Consider the following 13714-nt stretch of genomic DNA (forward strand, 5'->3'; position numbering starts at 1 on the left):
GCCAAATGGCTCCCTTTTCAGTCCTCACATACTACACTGCAGAACACGTATCCATCAGGTAGCAGTATGTGATATGTTGCCCATACAACATTATCTGGAGCATATCGTCAAGAGGTGTGGCAGCAGCCACTACCTCTAAACAATGACTCTCTGGTACTGGCCCTCTTCCACGTCACCTTGGTAGGGGTGTGGTGGAAGAACATCATATATCCACGCATGGGATGGGAGGGGAGGTGTAAAGCGCTCTATAAATCAATCAATCAATAACATCAGACTAGTAGGTGCTAACCGCAGTCCAGGAGGATTGTCTTAAGTTCCTTAAAAGGAATATGCAATGTACCCTTAAGGTGCAATAAGCTATTGTCGGAACTTCTTGTACTTCAAGAAGAGATACGTGCCCTCTTACTGTAGGGAGATGCCTGGAAACCCAAAAAAAACTAAAATACTCCCTAGTTTCCCGAAAAAACGACATCTAGAGCCAGGACCTACAACCACATTTCAAACACTAAACATTCCCTCCAGGAGGTCATTCTCATTCCACTACTAAAAAGAAAAAGGGGGGGAATTATATGGCAACACTGGAATGGCCCCAGGACATTACAAAAACCTTTGCTTTAAGATACTCAAAAGGCATTTTCAATTGAAAGAATATATATATATATATATATATAATTTTATTATTTTTTTTTTTGTAATTGCTATGGTAGCTTGAGCGTTGACTAAGGTGCTTGCAATAGTAGCAACACATCAGCAGCAAGGGAATTCCAATGTTCCCTTATCTGGACGACTGGCTGATAACAGGAGCGAGCGTAAACCAATATCTCCTGCACACACAACTCTACATCCAAGTCAATACAAATTCCTACGGGCTTTGCTAGATACAAAGAGGACAATAGTTTATCCCTCTTAGGAGAGAGTGCAATCACTTATATCTCAAATCCCTGGTTATGTGGACAGTTGTCAGATAACATAAACGTTATGAAACCACTGTGCATGGTGGCATAATGCATCTACAAAGTGCTACATGCAAGACTTAAAATGCATTACATACAGCAGTGGCCTCAGGGAGCAGTTCAGTGAGTATTAGCAGTTTCGTAGAAACTAGTAAAAACTCTAAAATGGTGAACAAAAGAGAACAGGTAGACTTTTTGTCAACCCACTAATTCAGGCAACAATCGCAACAGATTCATCCATTACAGGGTTGTGAGGGGCTCATTGTCTACACCACGTCACTACACAGAGATACGGTCGGCGCACCAGATAAAGCATCACAAAAAACGTGTTGGAGTTTGTAGCAGTACAAATGGCTCTATGCTCTTAAAAAAAAATATTGGTGGGAAAAGCATTCACATGAACACACACGCACACACATAACAGCCATGTTTTCTATCAACAAACGGGGAGAGGGGTTACACACTTGATAGTTGGCCCAGTTAGTTAAAAACTATGGCAGTGGCCTCCTAAGAATAAGAGGCCTTCACATTCAGGCTAATGTGTCAGGAGAGCACAACTCGCTAATGGACAGCATGAGCAGTCATGATCCAGAAACACGAGTGGGGAAGTAAACACCAGTATGCTCAAACAGATTTGCTCAAAGAGATCTACCAACAGTGGACTCTTTGCAAAAACAGAAAATGCCAAATGCCCAAGCTTTTCTCCTCAAGGTACTTCCAACAGGGGCCTCTAACAGGGGCCTCTAGGCAGTGCTTTATGGATGAGTTGGTCTGGGATTTGTATACGCTTTTACCCTCTGCACCACTACTACACAAATTGCATCAAGAACACCTGAAAATGATTCCCATCGCACTAATGCGGGTGAGACAGTTGTGATACTGCCACCTGCTGAACCTGACCGTATGCCCTCCAGTTAGGCTTCCAATATCATGCAGTCTGCTGACACAACAGCAGCAGATCACACACCCAGTACCTCAAACAGCCAACTCAGCAGCTTAGCTCCTGGGGGTCATAGAATTTGGACTTTTGCAATTTATTTATTTATTTATTTATTCAGATTTATTTAAAGCGCACGTCAGCCCGGGGGCATCGTGGCGCTGTTACATGAAGACATACATAATCTGGTTACCGTGGAAGGAAGATGGTTACAAAACAATTTTCATTACAAGACTTCGTATCAGACACATTTCGTATCAGACGTATGCGAGCTGGTGTGGGTGAAGGAAGGATGAAGTTAGTTGAATAGAGTGGTTTTGAGAGATTTGCGAAAGGAATACAGAGAAGGTTCTGCTCTGAGTGAGTTAGGGAGGGCATTCCAGAGCTTAGGTGCTATGTGTTGGAAGCCAATGCCGCCGGCTTTGGCTCTTTTTACAGTGGGTACTCGGAGTTGGTTGGCGTGATGGCTTCTTCTGGGACGGATGGAAGAGTTCTTTGTTATAGTTTCAGATAGGTAGGGGGGTGCTGTGATTGATGCACTTGTGTGTGAGAGTGAGGATTTTAAAGTTGATTCTTTCCTTGACTGGGAGCCAGTGGACAAGTCTTCTGGCCTGTGAAATATGGTCAGTTTTGGGGATGTGTAGTGCAGCGCGGAGGGCATTGTTTTGCACTATTTAGAGCCTGCTTAGGTTTTTTGACTGTGTCTGCCAGGAGGGCGTTGCAGTAGTCCAATCTGGCTCCTATAGTAGCTCTGGCTATGGAGAGGCAGTTGGGCGTGGTGAGGTAGGGTTTTATGGCGTAAATGAGTTTGGTGGTCAGAGCAGAAGCTGAGGCGCTGGTTTGTCTAGTCATTCAGAGTGTGGCGTCAATGTAGACTCCTAAGGTCTTGACGGCAGAGGAGACAGGTATGCTAATACTGTCGATGATCATGTGAGAATAATCGGGGCTGAGTTTGGTTAGTGTTTCGTTGGGGGCTAGGATGATGATTTTGGTTTTGTCTCCGTTTAGGCAGAGACCATTGATAGCCATCCAGGTTTGGATAGTCGAGTAGATTTTGAGGAGGGCTTCTGAGTCTAGGTCGTAGTCTCCGGAGAGGGGGAGGAGAACTTGCGCGTCATCTGCGTAGTTTGTGTACGCTATGTTGAGGGAGTCCAGTAAGTCAAAGAGGGGTTTGGTGAATAGGTTCTAAAGGGTCGGTGCAGTGCAGTACCCTTGTGGGACTCCACAATTTATAGTGGTGGGGGGGGCGCTGTCCTGGTCAGAGTACACTTTCATGGCCCTACCTTCAAGGAAGGATGTGATCCAAGTGGTTGCCTTGTGAGAGAATTGTGCAGCATTGAAGAGGTGAGATGTGAGAATGCTGTGGTCGACCAGGTCAAATGCTGCAGAGAGGTCGAGCAGAAGGAGGAGAGCAGGTTTGCCTGTGTGCATTATTTTGGTAATTTGATTTTTTTTTTTAATCTAGAAGGGCAGTTTCAGTCCCATGGCGTTTGCGGAAACCTGATTGTCTTTTGCCTAGGATGGTGTTGGTTTCCAGGTAGTGTTGGATTTGATTGTGTGCGGCTTTGTCTAGGATTTTGAGGAGAAAGGGGACGGTGGTGATGGGGCGATAGTTGTTAGGGGAGGAAGGATCGAGAGAGGGTTTTTTCAGGAGCGGGTGGACCCAGGCTTCTTTTAGGCATTGTGGCACAGTTCCAGATGCGAAGGAGGCATTGATGAAAGCTGTAATGATGGGGGTGAGGGATTCTGAGCACTCTTTGATTAAGGAGGGTAGGCAGATATCCCCTTTGCAGGTGGAAGGTTTGATTTTTGTTTTCTTTTTGTTTTTTTGAGGAGGTCCTTGACTTCCGTCTCTGAGACTTCTCTAAAAGCAAAAAGGGGTGTTTGTGAGAGAGAGTTGTTGGTGGAAGGTGTGGGCGAGCAGGTGGTGGGGGTGTTGAGAGCTTTGCGTTGGGAGGATATTTTGTCTTGGAATGTTTTAACTTTATTGAGGAGGGCAGCCTGGATGCCTGTGCACCATGCTTCATCCTTGATGATTTCATCTGGGCCGGAGGCAGGTGTGGTGAGTTCTTTGAATATGGAGAACATTTCTATTGATTTGGAGCTGGAATTAGTAATTCTCTGGTTGTAGGATTTGGATTTAGCGTGGAGTATGGCTTTTTTGTAGGTCAAAGAGATCTCTTTAAAATCTTTAAGCGAGGATTGGTTAGGCGCTGCCTGCCATCTGGATAGGGCTTTGTGTTTCTTGGTGCGAAGGTCAGATAGTTCTTCAGTGAACCAAGAGTTGCAGTGCATTGATTTTTTTTTTCCCCTTTTTTTTTCTTCTAGAGGGGCAATGAGATCGATGGGTTGAGTGAGTGTGCTGGAGTAGATGTTGGCTAGAGAGGTAGAGTCATGGATGAATGGAGGCTTGAGTTCAGGGATATCGAGGAGAGGGGCGAGGTTGGAAGCAGTGAGTTTTTTGGAGCTTCTTACCTTAGTGGGTGGGGCATGAGTTAAGGTTTTATGAGTGGGCGTGGTAGGAATGGAGAATTGAATGAGGTAATGGTCCGTCCATGGGAGGGCCGAGATGGAGGTAATTGCAGATGAGCAGTTGTGATCAGCTAGCCAGTCAATGGATCTGCCTTTGTTATGAGTGGGGGCAGTAATTTTGTGTTCGAAGCCCATGTTTGATAGTTCTTTGGCTAAATTTGCAGCTGTTTTGTCCTTCGGGTCAGCTAAACCAAGGTTAATGTCCCCTAGAAGGATGCTTTTGGTGGTGCTTTTGAGGTTGTTTCCTATGTTTTGTAGGAGTTGCTTTTGGTAGTCAAAGGGTGATCCGGGTGGTCTGTAGGTGATAAAGAAGTTTATGGTGCAGTTAGGTGAGAGGGCTAGTTTAGCAGTGAGGAGATCAGCGTTGTTGTCCCATTGTTGATTACACATTTTTATGGAGAGGGTGTCTTTAAAGATGAGGGCGACGCCGCCACCACCTTTTGGAGTTTTTACGGTCATGTCTGAGAATGGCATTGTTTTGAGGGAGAGCGAGGTGGATGGATGGATGGATGGACTGGAAGCTTCATGGAGCCAGGTTTCGGATATGGCAAGTAGGTCAAGATTGTGGGTGGTGATAAGGTCATTGATTTCAATGGCATGGGCATGGACAGAGCGCGCATTGATGAGCGCATCTTAAGTCTGGTCGTAGAGTGTGTGTGTTGGCGTTGGGGGTGGGCGGTGCGTATTTGGGGGTGTGTGGCTGGGGCGTGATAGATGCAGCGTGATGGGTGCTAGGGTAGTGAGCGTGGTCGGAGAGGTAAGTCTGGGCGGCTGATGTATGGGTGCGAGAGCTGAGTCTGTTCCTAAGGAGTGTGGAGTGCTGCGGAGAGTCAGGAGGTGTTTGGTGCATGTTCTTAGTCTACAGAGCCTGAGGTGGAGTGGGTGATGTCCGATCGGATTGGTATGGTAGTTGAGTGTGGAATGGAGTGCAGACGATGGTGTGGTGTGCATGAGGTCATATGGTGGGGTAAGGCATGGGTGGGCATGCTGGTCTGGGTGCGCATGCGGCATGCTGCAGATGGCCAGAAAGGAGAGGGATGTGAAGAAGATGGATAAAGAGGAAGGGAGGTGTGTAGGCACTTTGGGGTGTATGCCAAGGGACTGCATTTGTAGACAGGAGATGTACAGGTAGGTGGGCAATAACACTGTTGGTAAGGGTGGGGAGTTAACACAGTAGAACACAGTAGATCAGGGCCATGTAGCATGGTAGTCAATTATGGTAGTCGGGCTGTTGAAAGTTAGACTTGAGCTTGCGGGCAGTGCAGTGCGGGAGAGGTGGCGTGAGACGCTACGCCTGAGATGTGAGAGGGCCAGGGGGGACATTGGCTAGCTGGAGGCTGCATGCGGAAAGAAGTTTTGTAGTGGCGTGTGGAGGACTCGCCTACGTTCCTTTGCGAGTGGAGGAGCGTGCCTGGGCAGCATGACGCCCCTGAGCGCCTGTAGCGCTCTGTCAGCTCAGTCAGCTGTTGGCCTTCTTCCTAGGCCTTACTCCGCCCGCCGGCTCCCGCCTGACGGTGATTGGGCCTGAGTAATGTGGATGGCCTCAACCAATGGGGATATTCCTGGATGCCTGGAGCCTTGGGGACAAGGTCAGGCAGATCTGGGCATCACAGCGGCGGCCATCTTGGATTTTCATTCAGGAATCGTACGCTGAGCAGAACGGCCTGCAATCAGTGAGGAGTTGAGAGGGACAAAGCGGCCCTTGTAGATCCGGAGGCTGGTAGTGGTGGGGGGTAGGCAGTGGGTATAGAGGGGCTGCGTGGCTGCACGTGTACTGCCTGGCCTTACCTCTAATTCCCAGACCTCTCTGCTATGGATCCTGCTGGTGGGCACCTGCAACACGAGGTAAGGCAGGGAGCACCTGCTCCTGCAGATGTGAAGAGAGACTACATGATGTATGGGAATACCAAAGGAGGCTTGTAAACCTAACGGGCACTGTTACTTCAATAAATGGAAAGTATTTCTCATTTGGTGTACTAAAGAACAAGTCTGTCCGATTGATTGCTCCCCAACGAACGTTCTTGCTTACTTCTACTTGACTCCGGTCTAGTTTACCATTTACTTAAAGTGTATTTAGCTGAATTGTCTGCATACACAACCTCTCAACACAAGTTCACTTGGTGGAGAATTCCTGTGGTCAAAGCAGTTATGAGAGGAGTAGCGGGCATATACCCATCAGTGGCATACCCACACCAGGTTGGGATCCAAACATTGTGCTATATAAGCTTTTGGGTAAACCGTTTGAACCAATACACAAAGTTCTACTTAAAGATCTTACATACAAGGTTGCTTTTCTTATTGCCATCACTTCTATCAGAAGAATACATGAACTAGAGGCATTGTTTATGTCAGAACCATTTGTCTCGATGCACAAGAATAAGGTGGTTTTAAGGGCACATCCTAGATATTCACGAAAATATATTTGAAAGTTTCATGTCACTTAGTATATAGAACTGCTAGTCCTTTTTCAAAACCCATGAAACTGGTGTTAGAGGGTACTCCATATGCTTGACTTGTGTAAGGCAGTCATGTACTACCCCAACAGAACATAAGATCTTTGTGTTATGCAGATGACACGCAGCTCTCCTTCAGGCTACCCTCTTCCTCCTCTCTCATTCCTGAATGTCTGTCCGCAATTCAGTCTTGGTGTGCTGCCAACCATCACTGCCTCAATTTCCCACTGGCCGGCCTCACTTGGCCCTTTGCCCTCACCTGCTAGTGAGGCAAAAAATCCGGGGCTCATCTTCGACTCCACTCTCTCCTTCTCTTCTCACATCTTGGATATCTCTAAAAAGTCCCAATACCAGCTGCACCTCCTCATAGGTATTTTACCTTTTCTCACCTTCCCCCAAAGGCTCACCGTCTCCAGAGCCCTGGTTCTCTCTGGGCTGGACTGCTGTAACAGCCTCTTTCTCAATCTTTCTACTTCTACTCTCTGTCTGCTACAACTCACCCAGAACAGAACCGCAAGACTTATCCTTTGCCTCAAGCACAGGGACCTCATCTCTCCGGCACTGAAATCTCCCCACTGGGTTCCTGTGGCTGTCGGGCCAAGTTCAAGACCCTCTGCATAGTCCACAAGTCTTTCCGAGGCTGGGACCCACCCTATATACAATGATCTCTACTTAAATACTCTCCTTATAGAGCCCTCCCTCAGCCTCCTCCAACTGTGTGTGAGCCGTTTTTGCAAGCAGAGATTTGGGGGTAGATCTCTATCCTCTGCAGGTGCCTTCCTCCTGAACAGCCTCCCTGCCTCTCTCCGCCTTGAGCCGGAGATTCCCAAGTTTCTGAAACTTCTCAAGACCTTCCTTTTCTCTTCCTCCTTCTCTCTCCCTTGCTAACCTCCTTTCTCTTTCCCTCCAGCGTCACTCCTCCATCTCTCCCCTAACTCTTTTCAGATTTACTGACTGGTCGCCTAGCTCACCTCCAGAGCCTCATAAGTCCCAGGCTCCCTCGACAATCTTTGCACTTGCCTCCGGGCCTCTGCCCTAGTCTCAGCACTACTGCACTTTCAGCATTCGTTCCAAGAGAGGGGTAACCCCTACTGCACTTTCAGCTTACCTTTCATGTGAGAGGCAACTGCTCTGCACTTAACCCAGAGCCCTGCTGTACTGGGCACACTTGTTCTCCCTACCCCCTTACCTTGCACTTCCGCCTGTACACTTGCATGACCTGAATTTACTAGGCCTAGTAAGTCTTTCTTGTCCCCCTGTGTCTCCCCTCCCTAATCTGGTTACGCCTGTTACACTTCATGCAGTTGCACTAGGAGAAATGCATTCAGGCCTAGTACGCTAGTTACTTATTTGTTAGATCATCTGGAAACCTAAGAATGACTACTGTATTCCCTTGCCCTCCTTGAATCGCTTTGAAGCACTTCACTAGTGTATAAGCGCTGTACAAATTTACAATTACAATTGTAAAACTCATCAATGGCAACAGGCCGTGCGGCAGATCCAGTTGCAGGAAATTACTAGTGCCAGATGGATTGTTAGATGTGTACAGCATTGTTACACACTTTCTATCAAGTCTCTTCCTTTTACACCAAAGGCACATTCTACATGAAGTACAAGATATAAACTTGCTTTTATTGCTAATGTACAACTCAAAGCTATTTGTAAAGCAGCGACATGTAGTTAAGTGCACAGGTTAACACAGCGTTGTGTAGCTACAGAATCAATAACAAACACAGGTGGTACAATCAGTTTTACATCATTTATTGACTACTGTTCCATTGACTCTCCCATGACCTTAATCAAGTACTACTTGCTGTAAAGCAAGTGAATCTAAGCAGATTTCAAGACCTCAGAAGATCAACATGACTTGCCTAGTGATCGTGTTCTATGCCTTGTATCTGCACAGAATCCTAAACCCACCCATCCCCCACTTGTGAGTGAAGACACTGTAGAAAAAAAAAACATATGCACCTGCCCGAGGGCAAAAAAAAATCAATCTTAGGACTTCCGTGAATGAGAGATCATTGGTAGACAAAGAGAAGAGATAGTGTAACAGGGATTCTCCTATTGACGCCCCGTTTCTAATGAAAAAACAAAGTTAAGATGTAACACACTGCAGAAACCACTAGATGGCGGCTTATGCAAAGCATTTGATTCGAAGCCGGCAAAGTCCCTGAAAGACGATTACTAAGTAAGTAATGTTCATCATATGTAATATTCTATTTTTTTTTTTATATATAACTAGAAGGTGAACCTTTTTAATGTTTTACATTTTCGGTCTCATCCTTTGGCCTGTATTTGGTTTGTGACTGTGGCCCTAGCATGCGCTACATAATAAATCTATGTAAATCATGTTTTTTTCCTTCATCTTCCAGGAAGAATGTTTGCAATCGGTTGCAGTATGGGCCCCTTATTGCATTTTTGGTACTTGTGGTTGGACCGATCGTTTCCAGGGAGGGGAGTTAAATTGGTTGCAAAGAAGGTGGTCATCGATCAGCTTATAGCCTCTCCCTTCTTGGGAGGATGGTATTTCTTGGGTAAGAATGATTTGTTTTTCTTACATTCCATGGATATGCAGAACTCTTGTAACTTCACATTGTTATAAATGAAATGTTTCTTTGTTTTTGATTTCAGGTATGGGATCAATGGAAGGACACACTTTGAAAGAAAGCTGTAAAGAATTTAAGAGAAAATTCTGGGAATTTTACAAGGTGCGCTTAAGTTTTGTTTGCGATAAAGAGTACCTTTTGGTTGAGCCATTGAACATATTTTTTATTGAAGACCAGCTAATGCAATTGAATAATATAAGAAGTTATCTAATTATTGTAGCTTGCTACCCCAGGCCATGGGATTTGCGTAGAATGGGGACAATTAGGCGAGTGGGCTCCCTAAATGACATGTATATTAAAAAGGAAAACTTTGAGACGGGTGAAGGGTATATGAAAGAATTGACAAACATGATTAAGAAGGGGGGGGGTGGATGAAGAATGGCATTGGTGGTAGCAGCCTGTAGGTCAGCAAGAGGGTGTTGAGTCACCAAGCTTTTAGAGCAAATCAACCAACATCAGTCGTTCTTTCTGTGTAGTGGGAGTGCTGAGATGGTGGTAAACTTTTGAGGCGTCCTAGGGGGGAGTGTGGATAAGTTCCTAAATATAGCTACTCCTTCTCTCCTCCCACCCTCGATCCCATTTATCTGTTAATATAAGTCGTTTTTCGATCAGGGCTTGTAGTTCAAAAGACCTTTGTAGACTGAAAATTATTCTTTTTTCACATGGGTGCTTTGTGGGAGTGGCCGTAGGGCAGAGGGCTTATGTTGGTTGTCTTGTAGGCAATGGGATGAAGGAGAACCCAACACACATAGTTTTGGGGATATTCAAGCACATCTGACTTGTGATTGGCATCACCTTCCAAAATGTTGGTGTGCAGTTTGATGGTTTAGTAGGTTCTGCGGTATATGAGAGGCCAGGAAACTGATTTGCATTAAACACGTTTTTAATTTTTCCCGTCTTATTCTTCTTTATAGGCAGACTGGTGTGTATGGCCACCAGCTCAGATGATTAATTTCTACTTCCTGCCTCCAAAGTATCGAGTGATATATGTGAATGTGATTACTTTGGGGTGGGACACCTATCTCTCATACCTGAAACACAGGGTAAGTTTTTATTTCAAATGGACCACCTTCTTGACATTATTTTACTGTTTTTAGTGATATCAGATGTACTTACGATGTATTTCTACTTGAAGTCTGCATCACTTCTATAGCTAGACATTTCCCAGTGAACAGCTGCAAGTGTTCCTCAATACTTCACATTTCAAGCTAATCTCCCTCCCCAAACAAACTTAAAATTATATTTAAAATGCAGACTAGACACAATAGGAAAGTGTAGCATAGAGTGCACATGTTCTCATTCTTAAGTGGGATCCTACACACCCGTTTTCTCTCATAGACACTGAGCGCTTCATGCTGGTGTAATCCATAGTCCTACCACCCCTCCCGCTATTACCATCTGCCATACTCTGGCACTGAATTCATGTATCATTCTTACAGGATTTTCTCATCTTTTCTCAAGAACAGGCTGTGTGAATTCCCTAAGAAATGTGCATTTGAGCATCTGCTGAAGATGTGCATAACCCTAAGTTTAATGGCTTAATTTTAGCTGTGGCCCCTACCTCTTATGCCAGTTTCCTCCTGCTTGGAAGTGCTGTACTACCTGCTGGTACCCAGTGAAATGGTTCTCATTGTACTGATATCGACATGACAGCTTACATATTAAGTGCTTGCCTTTTTCGATGGTGTCTGCCTGCATATCACAAGCTTGAATCCTGGCTGGGTCGGCTCTGCTCCTCATCATTCTGAGGTCGATATTCCTAAATTGAGCATTTAATTGGTGACAATAAGGAACTCATGGTGGCAACAATAAAGACAGACGCACGTTATCACAGTTCAGGGGTGTTTATTAAACTGTATAAATGGCTGAGAAAAATGCTTACTCTAATGCTAAATCTAAAATACAGTGTTGATAATGTTGGGAAGTGGTAGGAGTGCTTCACCTGTAATGACCTTCACAGTGGGGCAGCAACGGGAGTGTTGGCAAGTTATTCTGGAGTGATTGTCACGAATTCCATTTGGATATGTTGCTGGCTGGTAGTGGTGGGGCATCTGGGTTTGTTTGGAACTGTCAATAATGTACCTTACCTTGTCTGTGAAGAAGTTGCTGCTGATGCATTGGTTTACTGTTTATTTTGGCTGTGGTGCTCCGTGTCCCGCATGTGCGTTGAGTTACAGTTTCAGTGGTGCATCAGTGTTTGTGTTGTCGGTTACGGTGTAGTTGAGCACGCTGTGGGTTGACCTTCTCCATGGTGTTGAATATGGAGGTCAAGGTGATTGAGGATTTCTTCCAGTATGGCCATGGGGAAGTTCTTAAATGGCGTGTCTTGGTTGGTTTGGTATTAGCTCGGTTGGGGAGGGATGTGTGGCCGAGCAAGATGGGTATGACTGCATGTTCTGTCCAGTCCAAACGTAGCGGCCAAGACAAATGATGGTTGTTGAAATGGTGAATACCAGAGAGTAGACTTTGTTATGGGTTGGTTTTGTGAAGCGTTACTTGATGTTAATGGTGTTGAGTAGTGTCTCTAGTTTTCTTGGTGGCATGGCTGCAGGGCTAGTTGAGGTTTATGAGGAAGATGTTAGTTATATTGTTGACGGACGCTGCAGTGAGGAAGTCTGTGATTTTGTCTAAAGACTTTGGATTTGGGTGGTTGTAAGATCAGGTGAAAGGTAGTTTAAGCATATGTGAGTGAGCAGTGGCTAGTGGAGAGTTCCAAGAATACAGGTGTGAAGTTATGAGCATCTAAAATTGACAAGCACAACCTTGGGAATGTGCTTTCGTCTGCAAGTATACATTTCTGGCCCTAAATTATGTTTGCTTGGCCGTTTCAGAGACTTTAAAACTAGAATCTCCTGTATTCATGCAGTTTGCACTGCGGGATTGATCAGGAGGATCTTGCAACTCCATCTTTCTTCATTGAAGCATTATTTTAAAAAGCTTTTTATACCTATCCTGATTCATCCGTCTCTCCATGGTGGGCCTAAAATACAAACCTTCCGGGGGAGTGTCTTAACCTCGCATGTTGAACAGGTCACAAAATTCACATGTTCTTCTCAGCTTAGCCGTGGAACCGTTGTCCGCATCATCAGATTTCACTGGTCTTTGATTGCCCGAAGAGTTGCTCTATTCTTAAAGGTCATATCATTTCTTGCACTTTCAGGAGATGGTCCCAAAATAATGTAAAACCTGTCTACAAATCATATCAAAGGGCAAAGCCAACCTATCAAAAAGAAACAAGTCTTCAAAAATATGTGGTTCTTTTGCTTTTGCATCCAACACTATGGAGCGCCTAATTACATGCTCAAAATGGCCACCTTGGATTTGCTTTTTTGGTGAAATCGCACAGACACTCAGAACATGTATGAATATGCATTACCCACAGATTTTAAGTTTGGTGGTGGCGGTGGGAGAGGAAGCCTCGACATTAAGAATTGGCTTAATCTTTGATGGGAAATAAAAATTACAGAGAGGCAGAAAACCAGTTGAATTTCAAATGAAACAAGCCTCTGGAGCAATGGAAACTGGGTTAAATAATCACTAGGACTTTGTCTCACTACCATCTTGAAGTTTAATGTTTTGACTGTCCGCTAACTTCAAGCACTACAAAAGACGAACTGAAAAAAAATAACTGTAGCTCCCACCCTTGTGGCCAGATGAAGACGGTTTCCAGGTTCTAAAGTTGATCAATCATTCCTTTTGTCCTTTCCAGTAAGAGCATCACCATTAATATGCAAGAGATGTAGCAATAGGACAATTCATACCTTAATAGCCTGCTTTTGAAGTTCATTTGTGTGCAGAGCAGCTGCACTTTATGACCCATTGTATAATAAACGTGCCCCTTTTCACACAGTTTGCTTTCCTTTTGAGCCATTATGTTAATAGCATTTTCCCAACAGTATTTCCTTTTGTCTGGCAAATTCTATTCCTCTTTTGCACACAATAAAATGAAAGCATATTTCTTCATTTCCTGTATTTGCTTGTACCAAAACTGTTGTTCCCTTTAAGTGAAGGTTCTGTTTCATTTGTTCTATTACTGCCTGAGCAAAAGACCCACGTCGTCTTGAAAGCTAGAAGACAAACATAGTGAACCTAAGAAAGATGCTATCTCTGCAAGATCCTGTTTTATTCGTTCAGAAAAGAAAAACAACCTCCATGAAGTACTAATAAACAGCTCCATTTCATTTATTTATCCTAAGAAGCAAGGAGTGGAGCTGTTATCATATAGTGATT

General features: G+C 44.8%; 1 protein-coding gene across 2 annotated transcripts in view; it reads left to right on the plus strand.

Annotated features, from left to right (window-relative positions):
• MPV17L2 (MPV17 mitochondrial inner membrane protein like 2) overlaps window positions 1-13714 on the plus strand; it is a 100699-nt gene that overhangs the window by 31749 nt on the left and 55236 nt on the right. For both annotated transcript variants that reach the window (XR_011303899.1, XM_069649255.1), the window contains exons 3-5: window positions 9251-9412; window positions 9510-9586; window positions 10399-10527. Coding sequence is in view for 1 of the 2 variants with exons in the window: in XM_069649255.1 (XP_069505356.1) it covers window positions 9251-9412; window positions 9510-9586; window positions 10399-10527 (368 nt within the window). In the remaining variant the exon portion in view is untranslated. The remainder of the gene's footprint in view (window positions 1-9250; window positions 9413-9509; window positions 9587-10398; window positions 10528-13714) is intronic.

Source organism: Ambystoma mexicanum, chromosome 1p (genome assembly GCF_040938575.1).
Source record: "Ambystoma mexicanum isolate Mex_15411 chromosome 1p, UKY_AmexF1_1, whole genome shotgun sequence".
NCBI lineage: Eukaryota > Metazoa > Chordata > Amphibia > Caudata > Ambystomatidae > Ambystoma > Ambystoma mexicanum.